General features: G+C 34.6%; 1 protein-coding gene across 1 annotated transcript; it reads right to left on the bottom strand.

Moving 5' to 3' along the window:
- Nucleotides 1–4,533: 4,533 nt before the first annotated feature.
- On the bottom strand, nt 4,534–13,146 carry LOC108220736 (lysine-specific demethylase JMJ26). The gene is made up of 16 exons (XM_064094755.1): nt 12,782–13,146; nt 12,548–12,672; nt 12,123–12,222; nt 11,883–12,012; nt 11,501–11,564; nt 10,705–11,401; nt 9,489–9,818; nt 8,926–9,216; nt 8,029–8,101; nt 7,858–7,943; nt 7,459–7,578; nt 7,217–7,278; nt 6,298–6,526; nt 6,124–6,197; nt 5,759–5,990; nt 4,534–5,647 (listed from the first exon to the last, which is right to left on the bottom strand). Exons 1-16 carry the CDS (start codon nt 12,887–12,889, stop codon nt 4,736–4,738), a joined length of 3,633 nt encoding a protein of 1,210 aa, XP_063950825.1. The 5' UTR covers nt 12,890–13,146; the 3' UTR covers nt 4,534–4,735.
- Nucleotides 13,147–13,654: the final 508 nt, after the last annotated feature.

The following is a 13,654-nucleotide window of genomic DNA, read 5'->3' as shown; positions in this document are numbered from 1 at the left end:
TTATGATTACACCTGTCTCTAGGTAGTTTTATGGGCATTACGGTAAAAAAAATAAACCAGATACTATTCACAATTATAGCTGTCAATAGGCCCCTATACTAACCACAATATGACTAAGGTATCGCTCATGATTACAGCCGTTATATTTGTCACTAGGCCCTACATTGATGGTCTCTATAATAAATTTATATTCACAATTGCTAGTGTGAAAGCCACTCTTTAGGTGGGTGGCATATATATATTTATGTACTCTCATCTCATTAATAATAATGACTCTGCATGAAGAAAAATCTTCACCGATAAATATGTTCCACTTAATTAAAAATTAGTTGTTAACGTGTGTACTGTATTATGAGCACACACTAGAAAAATTCTTTTATATTATATTTGCAACAACAAACGTTAGTGAATACAACTGTTATATCTGTGGGGCCCTACAATGACCGCACTATGATGAAAAATAAATTGTATGATTCTCACGCCCTACATTCACCTTACTACTGTGAAAAATAAATAATAAGATGATGATGTGATAGTAGAATGAAAGATTTTAATGGGTGTGGTTGCTATATATACATGAACAGTGTGGGTCTCTAGTATATCAAGTAATATACTGAATTAACTCTTGCTTTTGTCTCTCCATTCTGCAGCTCGACTCAACTAGTTCTTCAACTTGTCTCAGATTAATAAATTATTTAAGTAAGGCCCGCTAGATTTTATATTATATTGACAACAACAAACGCCTATTTTATATATAACCCGATTTGTACAACTTTCATGCCTGTCCCTAGGACCTTTATGGGTACTATGGTCAAAAATAAATGGAACACTATTCACGATTATTATATGTCAGTGGGTCCAATACTAACCACACTAGTTATGATTAAAAGTTGTCGCTCATGATTACAGGTGTTATATTTGTCACTAAGCCCCTACATTGCTGGTTTATAATGATATATAAAAATCTTCACCAATAAAATTATTCATTTTAATTAATAATCAGTTATTATATATTGTGTGCTATTAGCATACTTAAAAGACTTTTTTATATTATATTGTCAACAACAAATGTTATCGTTAGTGAACTTATATCTATAACTCCTATATTGACTGCACTAGAATGAAAAGTATATTTTATGATTACATCTCTCAGACTCTACATTCTCCATATATACTATTGTGGCAAGTAAATAATAAATTATGATGTGATAGTAAAATGTAAAATTTAATGGGTGCTGTTGATATATATACATGAACAATTAATTTAATGAAATTGTTTTGAGAACAGTGTAGTCTCTAGCATTTTGCACAATAATATTAGATGTCAAGTGCATGGATATTACCCTATCTCTTTGGCTATTCTATTAAAAAAAGGTTTTTATTTATTCTTTAATTCTTAAAGATTAAATTCAGAGAGACGACAAAGGACACCCATCATAGCAAGGGAGAAGACTATGACCATCTTATTTTTTGGAAGGTCATCTTATCATACCTGACTTCTTTATGTGTTAACAATTTAACTGCAAAATCTACTTTATTATATTGATCGATGATATGTACAATTTTATCGAAAAGATGCAAATCAGCCAAAAACTACAACTCCTTGGCGTAATGTCAGTTAAATTATGTTCTATAGTTAACTAGCTAGTTTTGTAATTGTAGTCATACTCCTTCGAGCTTAACCTTTTGGTAACAAGCTTATTATCAGGAGCAGGTATGAGTTGGTAAAATATGCATTACTGTAGTAATGACTCCTGCAGTATACTGACAAGAATAAATATAATTATAATACATGGAATTCATGACTAGCTTGATTTAACTTTCCTAGATTTGAGAATATATAATAGCTCGTCTAGGGCATATGGAGAATTTATTTTAGAAACAAGGGATCAAAAAAATTATATCATGCTTTTGTGGTAGATAATGATATTATATTAATTAATTGGTTATTTTTTTGCATAGGTGTATGATAGTTAATAAGATTTTCTTTGGTTTTGAAATTTTTTGCAAGTATTTCAACATATTTAGATAATATTCCAATCCTCTTCCCATTGGGTCCATAAAACAATGCAGGAATGAGGAAGACTTAGCTAGTATAGCCTAGCAGAAGGGTGTACAAGTGTTGTTCTCAAACATGCAAACGTTGTACTACATGTGTGCTTCGGATGTCCAATGTTGCTTTTCTCTCAATTAAAACTTGTGTTCCATTCTCCTCTCATTCTATTTCATTAAGTGAACACTAGTGAAATTGTCGTCCTAATGTTAGAGCATTAAAATGAAAGTCTTAAAAGAAATGAGAGTCATGCAACTAACTAGGACCCCAGATGATAAGAGGTTTCAAGATTTGAATTGCATATGAATACCGACCCCTGTCATGTCGAGAGAGGAACCCGCGATTAGTTTTTCAGGGAACACATCATGAGAGAGTGGATGAACCGACCAAGTTTATTTATTGTGATTTTTGGGATAAAAAAAAACAATATTGAGAAAATTTCTTTATTGTTGAATTGAGGTTTCAGAGTTTTAACTTGAAAGCCAGTGGTCTGGTAAAATTTGGTTCAGATAAAATATAATTGAGCTTTAGAATTCCTATGTAAAACATCTCTCTAGGACAGTCAAAACTCTGCTTTTTTTTTAATTGTCGCTGTTAAGCTCATATTTGTTGATTCTTCACTACATGGCTTCTTTAGACGTGTTATATATGTTGAATGTTCTTGATTAAAAAGGAATATTATTATGGGCTTCTCTTCGAAAAATCAGATACCTAGATTTTCAAACAAGTTGAAGAAACAAACTCCTTTTATCCTTTTTATGCTTGTAAAATTCATTAAAAAAAAAAATTTGCTGATACTATTTTGATTTTATGTTATTGATAGTGTTTAAAAATTGATTGCGAGGATTCTACACGCAGCTGTGACCCCCAAATAAGCAGTACTTTATAATTTTGAGCATGTAACACCTCAGCTTCATCTGCAAACTTGTTAATCTTGGCTTCTATAGTTTCATTACTGGCCGGCCTCAAGCTTGATTATATTTTTTTTAACCTAAAGCGGCCGTTGAGTCAAAGTGACGCATAAACTATAACCTACAGCGTCGGTTAAACAGAAGGCCAATACTATAGATAGTGTTAGGTGTCGGATTTTCTAAAGGCGACGCATATTGTATACTTTAAACGTCGGTTGTATATCACAATCTTAATATACGTTGGTGTTAAACATAAAAACGACGCATTACCCTGTTTTCACGACGGAGAAAGAACTGACATAATAGATGCGACTCTAAAAATCATTTTGTCAAGAACATTAGACACCTCACGCTCAGTGATTCTAATATTCTCGTTTTGAATTTTTAACTTACAATTGCACATATATCTGTCACCCATGTTTGTTACTGCGTGATAGTGAAAAAATCTTTTCACTCAATATTTTCTAATTTTTACTATTTCATCTTTTTGTACAAGTATAACAGAAAATTGTAAGAATATGTGTATATGTGAGTGATGATTTCTTTGACAACTAATCAAATTTCTCCTAATTGGCAATTACTTATACACATAACACATTCTTAATGATCTTGTATTTTTCCTTTATTCTTCCTCCAATCTTTAGTTGATTGATTCTGTTTTTTTTTTTTAGGTTTTTCATCTACGTTCAATTTGAATGTGTGGTGTTAAAATGTATGACTATAGTGAGCAAAAATAAACTAGTAATTTGTGCTTACATAATTTTTTTTTTGTAATTTTTTCTTTTATACTTTGATTTCTATATCTCGATATTCCGAACTTTACTTTAGGCATGTCTTCATCGGTTTGCTAATATGAAGAAGTTACATAAATGCATATAATTTACATAAATTATCAAAAAATACATCAGATATGTTATATATTATTTATCTAAATATGTTGAGTATGTAATATAATCTCTTGAGTTGTACCTTCTTGTAAACCTTATTTATTTGAGGAAAAATTCAACTCAAATAAAATTTATTGAAATGGTATTGTTTTGTAAAATAATAATTTTAAAAATCAATAAACTATATTGAGTACTGTTATTTCGTAAATTTTTAATTTTTAATTTTAATTATTAAAATTACAAATATTAACCAGAGACATGTTAATGTTATTGTTTTAATGTGCATCAAGAGAGCTACCATATATGAGGCCTTTTATGTTGTGTTTGGTTGGGGTGAATGATTCCGGAAGGAATGGAATGAAAAATGAACTATCTTATGGATGATTTTTAAGAACTTTCATTCCTTCCTTCATTCCATTCCCTACATCATATGTTAGATGTCACCCCTTCCATTTGAGATGGAATGCTTCATTCTCTCTCATTCTCATTTTCTTCTCAAATCTCATCATAGCAATTTTGCACTCTTTCAAAAATTTTCAAAACTTTCTTCACATCTCTATTAGTTTCAAGTATTTTTTACTCATTTCATTCCATTCCATTCCATTCTCCCCAACCAAACACAACATAAAAGGCCTCATATATGACTTGCTGTTATCTCAGTGAAGCTTCAACACAGAGAAAATGGGGCAACACTACCTGTGATGTATCTATTAGCTGTGCAACAGGATTCTTTACACACATGGCTTATCTGATTACAACGTTAAACAATTGATTGCTAAGATATAAGAAGCTCGGATTCAAGATGACAACCCTTTCACTGTCTCTGCCTTGGAAAAAAAAAAAGGCACAAGTATACATTGTGCTTCACGGACACTGGACAGTACTCAATAGTCTAGTGACTCGACCCGCTGCTTCCATTTGAGCTCCATGAGAACCAACCTATCCATGGCATTCTCAACATTTCCCTCATATACAGCTGCCATAGCTTCAAGGTTTATTACCTTATAATGTTGAGCATTGGCATCCTTGTGTAACATCTTAGCTTCGTCTGCGAAGTTGATAATTTTGGCACCTATGGCTTCATTATTGGCCTCAAGCCTGACTATCTCATCTGAGTTATAATCTTTCTTTTGCTCCAGCTTCCATACTTGATCATTACACAAGTTGCCACTGCCGCCAACAACATTCTTCGCCACTTCTCCTTTAAGACTTGTGACTTCCTTGTTTAGGTGTTCATTCCTCATCTGAAGCCTAGCGATAACAAGCATGTTGCCGTCTTTCTCTTTTTCCAACTTCACCAGATTATCCTCGACCTGGCGATATTTGCCCAAGATGGTCTTCAGTTCCTCTCTCTCCTTGGACCTCGCGAGAGGCATAATCATTCCCCGGTGCACTTCCTTGTGAAGCTCATAGACTCTACTGGTTAAGTTAGGCAAATCGCTGCGAAGAGTTAAGAATCCCTGCTGCAAGTGTGAAGGGATCCTCCTAGAGGCAAGCAAAAAGTGCAAGACTTTATTGAAGTCTTGCAGATTTGAATCATTCGCAAGGTCAAGTAGGCGTCCAAACATGTGCTTTTTCAAAATCTTCTCATACTCCTGGATGATCTCTTCATCCAGATGAATTTGAGGAGGAAGCACCTTAAGTACATCCAATTTCTCTTCTTGAATTTGTTCCTCCAACTGATTGAAGAATCCAACCATCTCGGCAGAGACTGACCTGGGAGCTTGACTGTAAGAGCCTGGAGAATCATTCGAGGTAGAAGATTTCACTGTTTTGGTTAAGACGTCGGAAACCTCCTGCGTTAAAAAGTAGAGAGACATTAATCGGCAAAAGGGTGAGCAAGTAGAAACTGCTATCTATTGCTATAACAAAAAGTGCCTGCTATGAAAGCAGTTGACCTAGATTACCTGAGACATATCAGCCTCCTTTTGGAAGTCGCTTTCAATTGGGGTAGTGTCACATCTGAGACTACCTAACCGACTCTGGTCCTTAGATGGGCTCCTCGCATATACATTCTGAGTAGCAGCATTGAAGTCGCTTTCAGGATTAAATCCTGAAGATTTTAAGTATCCACTTTCTTTGGATGAATCAGGACTGATATCCACAAACTCCCTTTCTTTACCAGATTTAGGCACTATTCTGTAAGCCAAACATACTAAATTTCCACATCATTGCATAATGACTAAAACATACTATGCTAGTAACATAATAAAAGAGCTTATCATCGAAACAAGCATTAGTTCAGAAAATATGCAGCTCAGCAGAGACTGACCTCGGTATTCGAATGTAAGATCCTGGGGAATCATCCGATGAAATAGGCTGCACTGTTTCATAATGTGAAACCTTCTGCATAACAAGGAAAGAAAATGAACCAGTGGAAGGGCGAGCAATTTCTAGCTATAGCTTTAACGAGCAAATAATATGAGAAAAAATTGAGTCAGATAACCTGAGATATATTGGCCTCCTTCTGGGACTTTCTTTGTACAGAAGTAGGGTCACGTATAAGACTATATAACCCTCTCCTGTCGTTCTTAGATTTGCACCTAGAGTATACCTTCTGCATAGCAGGATGGGAGTTGCTTTCGGTCTCAAGATTTGCTGGCTCTGATCCCAGGTATCCACTTTCTTTGGATGAATCAGAACTGATATCCACATAATCAGTCTTTGCCTCCGTTCTATGAGTCAAATATAAAGAACTTACACTTCATTACATAATTTGTGTAAAAAATCATATCATGCTACTTACATAATACACGAGCTTATCATACAAACAAGCATCAGTTTAGATGAGATGTAACTGGGAAGTAAATTACTAAAGAGCACATTTTTAGATCAAGGGTGGAAGTTAAAATATTCTGATTAATTGTATACTGTGTAATAGTTCATTGAAAAATACAAAAAGAAAATATCATTTATTCATAATCGGACAAGGCTTATGTTGTGTTTGGTTGGGGTGAATGAATTCAGAAGTAAAGGAATGAAATTTGAACGATGTCAAGAAAATTGTTCAAAATTTTCATTCCCGCACTCATTCCTTCCTTACACGCTATACTAGAAGTGACACCCCCAATTTGAGATGGAATGCTCCATTCTCTCCTATGCTCAATTTCTTCTCAAATTTCATCATGACAATTTTGCATTCATTTTTTTTCCAAACTTCCCTCTTGTCTCCAATATTTTCTTTTATTTTTGCTTATTCCGTTCCATTCTCCCCAACCAAACACAACATTAGCATTATAAGCTCGAGGAAATCAATTGATCTGTAAGAGACAGAACCCAACCTCATTTCTGGTGCTAGACAAAAGGAGGATACAAAAGAATTTGTACAAAAATGAGTAGAGGAACCAATATACAAGCTATCTTACTTGGGAGACACTTCCAGGTCGTCCAAGACTTGTCTCATGGCATAAAGAAGCAATTTATTTACCTGTATTAAGCAAAACAATCCAAGGCCATGAAAGCAAAATTTTAAAGTTAAAACAATAGTTAATAATAGTAAATACCTTCAGCAGAAAAAAAATTACAATATCATATGTTATAGAATGGTAAAATAAACAGTGTGAAGATTAGAAAACTGGGATAATAAAAGATGAGGCAGGTTTTTTACCCCTAGTTTGTCTTCCTTGGCCACGTGATCTTGGGGAAGGACACGAATTTCCTCTGTGAAACGAAGGCACGCATTTATGCTTTCAGGTGACACAAAGCCAGTTGAAACCTGTATACAAGACTAAAGAATTGCGAACTGATCAGATGTGTGAGGGACTAGAATAGAGGGACACCATAAAATGTCAGAAATACAGACCATGGTAAAATATATAGCTATGAAATATGATAAAGGTATGTACTATGTATTGTCTCATTTAAATTTGACACTTTTAAATGGAGACCAGCATATAGTTTAATTTTAACATAGTCAAAAAGAGCTAAATATGTGAGTAAGAGCCCTACTAGCAAATAACATTACAATGGTTGACTAGCACATAAAGAGCTTTATTAGCAAACTCACCTTTAGATTTCTAACTTGAAAAGGACAGCCAGCAGGAATAAGGACTGCATCTCCCAAATTTTGCATCACAGTCCATGGTTCAATTCCTAGAAGTAGAAAAAAAGGATTCAAAGCAATTTCATATGAAATAATGATATAATGCCTATGTATATTCAATATATAAGAACTTGCCATATTCCTTTTTTAGCCTCCTTTTATGCTCTGTGTTGAGGTAAAATGTTCCATCATAAACAGGGTCAACAACCTGGAAAGCAGAAGATTATCATATCCATACGTTCTAATCAGTAAAACATCAAAGGCATCGCAAGTTCAAGAAAATTGTTTGCCAAGCAGTCATACAATAGATGGACAAATTTTTGTAGGATCCACACTCTAGAACTTGTTTCAGTACGTCCCACAAAAAAAAAAGGGGGGGATGGTGCAATTTTAAAAAATCATGTATTTCTTATTGTCTTAATACCTAAAATAATCGCACTAGAATATCATGAAAGGTCCAAGAATAACACAAGCTCTGCAGTCTGCACTTGTGCAGCAAGTTCTCAGTATCTAAATTGGCAAATGGGTCCTTAATATATGGAATATTAACTTTCCACACATAATATTCAAGCAAATAAACTAAGCCATGGAAAAGAACAAAGATCGATGACTACCGATCCAATGTAAACAAATGGGTATGCAAATTGGCCAAGAAGCAAAGGAGAAGACAATTCGGCCAGCTCCATAAAGTTCTGGTTAATGGGTATAAGCAAAAGAAATCTTCCTGCAATATATCTCCCAATCGATAACACTATAAAACTAAAGCCGCAGAAAACTAAACTTTCAGTACTGCTGGCAACATATGAGACATCATTTCTTCCTCCAGCAACAGTGACATTAACCAATAATTCTATCCTTCCTGACGAATAACTTTATCTTCTTTGATACTCGATGACAGGAGAGTTACCAGACATATAGAGAATACTTCAGTTCAAAGTGAGATACAAACAAGAACAAAGAACAGCAAGAGATGTAAGATATTGTATATTATATATTCTCGGGGAACCCCTCATCAAGTAGTTATAAAGGTACCTGTTTTAGCGGCAAACAATATGTATGCCTGAACTCTCTAAAATGCTTTCTCAGATATTTTTTCAACTTCAAAGCATCTGCTCTGCGATAAATGTCCCAAAGGGCACCGCTTTCTGGGTTTTCTGATTCTTCTATATCATCATGTTTCTGCTGCTCCAATCCATTCCCCATTTTGCCATCTACATATATCTCTTTCTGATCCTGAAGATGGTGCTTTTCTTTCAAGTGTTCTATTTTTGCAAGCTCTGAATGACTTAGTGTCATCTCTTTATTATGCATAAGCACATACACCTTTGACAGAAGACATAATAATCGTAAGATTGGTTATTGTGTATAATGGCCTTACATACAGTACTTGTAAAAACTTGAAACAGTTAATGAAAAGTTCTAGCTCAAAAATGTCCTGTTTCTTGTAAAAAAAACTACTTTCTGATACAAGACTTGACAAAATATTTGACTGCTATGCCTTGTTAGACTTCGTAACCAAGAAAGAAACAAAAAGACTTGATTTTAATTGGTATTCAAACTACAAACTTAGCCGTAAAATACAAAGTAGATCATACCACATCTGAATCATTATAGTTTATTTTCGTGACAGAGTCTCCACGTCCCAGTTGCTGGGAACACCCATAAGCGGTATACAGCTTTGGCCCTGTGTCTGGCATCAAATGGTCGCTAGGTAACTTTACAGCAAGATTAAAGTAGCTGCTCTGAGGATGTGTGTACTCCTTAAATGGCAAAGCACTTATGAACTCCATGTTATGACGTGGGAGATGATCCCCAAATAAACCAGATGGAGGCCAATCATTTAGCTTCAGCATTTGGGGCCAGTCAGACAAGTCAAGTATACCCTCTGTATAGCCTTTAAAGAACGAGCTTACACTATACTCCTCCTGCAAGACAAGTAATAATTAATAACTTAGTTTTATGATTAGTAACTGGGTTTTTTAATGAATAACAGAGATGCATAAGTGCGTCTATGAGTTTCTATGAGACGTAAGATTAACAATAAATGGATGATGCCGGCTTCATCTAGTGACAACAACATAATTTTACAATTAATTATAAACAGGAACAAGATGGATATATGAGATAATGCACCTCACAGGATACAATACCTGTAAATATAAAAATTTATTAAGAGGTTACAAATGGTATGAAGATTTCCAAAAGCGACTACAGAGATGAATGTTAATTGACAAAAAAGAAAGGATTTAAAACCATGACTTACTGGAATAAAAGCTATCAAATCCAGGACGCTTCCCTTGCTAATTAACATTTAAATGAAATAATGAATAATTATTTTCTATTAATATCTAAACATTTTACACAAAACTTAAGAGTTCTTTCCAGTATGAATCTTTTTTTCTTAATATGCAATTGCTAATACCCTTGCATTTAGCTACTACCTTACTGCATGTATGAATGTGAATGTTAATTGATGGCATAGGAAAACTAAATTGATGGCTTTAAAACAGACAAGGAAATATGAACTTCAAATATAAAGTTGGTGACAGAACAGAGTCTTTCTGTACACCTGTTTTCACATAATTGAGTCATAGAACAGTACAGCCAAAAATTCAATTACTCGCTTGTGTAAAACAAATACATATTACCCTTTACAAATTTTAAAAAAGGCTAAACAGTTTTACTTGCTAGTACTATATATGCACTTCGAAACAATGTATTCAGCTATTCATAATACATTATAGAGGTAAATGTTTGCTAGATTAGACAGACAAAACTGTATACACTATAAAAGCAAGAGATTAAACTTACCTCGCACCAGTTCAAACAATTCAAGACAGTTACATCAGTCTGGGACTTATCCCTAATTGCTCGTGACATCACCATCGGTTCCCAGCTTAAACCATACGTACTATCAAGCACACTGCTAACAATCACAGGTTCACCTCTTGACCAATGAGCCTGAAAACACTCCAAATTTTCAGCTTGAATGTCTATAGCACTTGGAGAGTACAAGTAGTTGTCATTCGAGTTGTCACGAGAAGCAGCTTTTCGTTTGGCATTGTTAAAAGTCGAGCACCAATATGCAGGGGTCTCTGGCATGTCATTCAGCTTATATAGTTTATATAACTTTTCAGCTTTCGCTAACATGTTTGAAAGCCAATCGTCTGGTAAGACCTGGTTCAGCTTTAGAATGCCTTTACCACACCCACCTATGCTCTTTGGTGGACAAGAGATACTACCATCCTTGTTAGGTTTCCATTCAAATTCTGCCTTGGGGGAAGCACCGTCCTTTGATTCAGTAAATGTTCCTACAGTTCTATTACTAACAGGTTTACATGTTTCACCATGTAAATAGCCCACCCCGGGATTTTTATATTGAACACCTTCCATCTGACGTGCATGCAAACAGCCATCACGCAAGTCCCGACAACAAGTGATGCAAAGATCATATGGACATTGTGTACAGCTCCGGTGGTAGTCAGCAATAGAAGTTCTACAATAGTCGCTGCATAGGACATTGCTATACTAAGCAGAAATGCTCTCACAAAGATATACAGAATGCAGTTAGCAGCGAGAAGTACAAAAAAAAATTGCAAAACCTTACCAATTCATACGCTCGTCGATTGGACAGTTTGCTACTTGCACTTCAACATCAGATAATGACAACCCTTGGTAAAATAAAAAACACAGATCGAGGCACTTAAGAGTTAAGACAGTAAAATTACTGGAAACGGATTTAAGCTACCCTAATCAAACAGGAGCAATAATATAATAGATTCTATCTTAATAGTAAGCAGAAAATAGCTTTTACCGGAAAACGGGTAATGAAAAAGAATCCAACAAAAATTGTACAAAAAAACACAATAAACATTAAGAGATCTGAGATTACACAATATGGAAACTACTTGACCACATTATCAAGTGCGGAAACTATTTGACTACATTATCTAGTAATATGAGGTTACACAATCATTAATGAGCTGTACCTCGAATCTTAGCCTCCATCTCTCTTTCCAAAATTTGTTGTTCATTAAATTGTCTAACAAAGGGGAGAAGCCGTTTCAGGAGATACTTTGAGTAATGGACTTTGTCTTCTTTGCTGAGCCTTATTTTGTTCTACAATGAACATACAAAACAGTACACATGGGTTATATAGCCATAATAAGCCTCGTAAATTCATTAATAAATTCATTGATGAAAAAAGTTAAAATGTCAAAGAAGCAAACTTTTTCTGGCAGTTCCAGGCGCAAACAGCTCTTGCAATTGCAGATATCTCGGCAGAAAGGACATGCCTTGACAAAATCTTCCTCAGTCATCTCATGATAGCTGTATATAAACGAAGTGAGAATCAGATATTAAACAAAACACTAGAAGAAATCATGAACTGCTCTATTAATATGATAAACACAGCCAACCATCAAACCAAAACATATTAAATAATCCTTCTTTGATATCTATTCGACATTCAGGCAGACTTATGCAAGCACCTACAATGTCATTGCAATTAAGTACTTTCGACTTCACTAATTAAGTCAGTGCAATTCTAAACAACCATTTCTCACAAATCAATCACCACCCAAAGAATCACTCTAATAATTTCACATATCATCAAAAAGAAAAAAGGAAATTAATTTATATACACTGGACATACTTTTTCGAAATGCAGGAACTACAATATCGTTTCCTCTCACATTTGCTGCAGCTCACAACATTCCCTTTATCGCTCCTTTTGCACTGATGGCAAGACTTCTGTTCACCACCACCCCGTGTATCCACCTGCACACCACACCAAAATATTAGACAATAATAAAATATTTAGACCTAAAATATTTCGGAATTCTGGTTCCGTCACTTCGAGAAAATAAAACAAGAAAAGGAAGCTTACAGTTTTACAACGTTTAAGTGTACAAGAATCAGTGCTGGTGGATGATTCGGAATCAGAATCAGAATGATCGAGTTGATACAGCTGTTTTCTTTTTCTGCAGCTCTCCATTTTGCGGCTAAACTCGAACTGACTCTTCGGCTTGTCGGAAGAAATATAATAATAATATTAATATTATTATTGTTGTTGCAAGGGCTTTCAAGATTTTATAGTATTTTAGTGTAATGGCAACACAAGCGTGTATTGACACCTGTCGATGGGTCCCACAGTTGAAGACAATGTTGAACGGATAGATAATTACTGCTTGGTGGGTGCCATAATACATCACTGTTTGAATCAGGGGGTTTGAAAGAAAATTGAACCGGCAAATCGACAATCTTCACCGAAAATATGATTTTGGATAGTGGTTTCGATCTTTATTGTACTGCGACTTGAAAAATAATATTTTATACTACTTGTTGTTTATTTAAAAATTTGATTCAATAATATTTTCAATAAGAGATACATCGCATGTTAGATGATAGTATATATATAACCCGTCAATTAAACACTTTTGAGCAAAAGGATCTTATCCTAGTATCTGTGTTCTGTCTATCTCTAACTATATTAGAGCATCTCGGGCAGCTTCCCTATACGGTGTCCTAAGCTATTAATATAAAGAATATGACATAAAACACAACTCCAGCAGAGTCCAGGTCATCCCTTAAAAAGTTAGGATGCCCACTTCATTCCTCATTTTTAAGGATTGTGGAACCATTCCTCGTACTATTTTCAAGAATAAAATATTCACTTCTCTCTTTTTTCTCTCCTTTCTCTCTCTTACTTACAAGTTGAATATAATATTATAATAATAATAGGGAATAGAAATAGGGAATG

The sequence above is a fragment of the Daucus carota genome, chromosome 5 (genome assembly GCF_001625215.2).
Source record: "Daucus carota subsp. sativus chromosome 5, DH1 v3.0, whole genome shotgun sequence".
Taxonomy (NCBI): Eukaryota; Viridiplantae; Streptophyta; class Magnoliopsida; order Apiales; family Apiaceae; genus Daucus; species Daucus carota.
The sequence above is the reverse complement of the archived record's forward strand: the minus strand, read 5'-3'. Positions and strand labels throughout refer to the sequence as shown.

Excerpts from the sequence above, each read along its gene's own strand:
- LOC108220736 (XM_064094755.1), bottom strand. The coding sequence starts at position 12,889 with ATGGAGAGCTGCAGAAAAAGAAAACAGCTGTATCAACTCGATCATTCT. Across the intron at positions 12,223-12,547 it reads AGTTCCTGCATTTCGAAAAA|CTATCATGAGATGACTGAGG; the intron begins GTATGTCCAGTG and ends GTTTATATACAG. Across the intron at positions 12,013-12,122 it reads GCCTGGAACTGCCAGAAAAA|AACAAAATAAGGCTCAGCAA; the intron begins GTTTGCTTCTTT and ends TGTTCATTGTAG.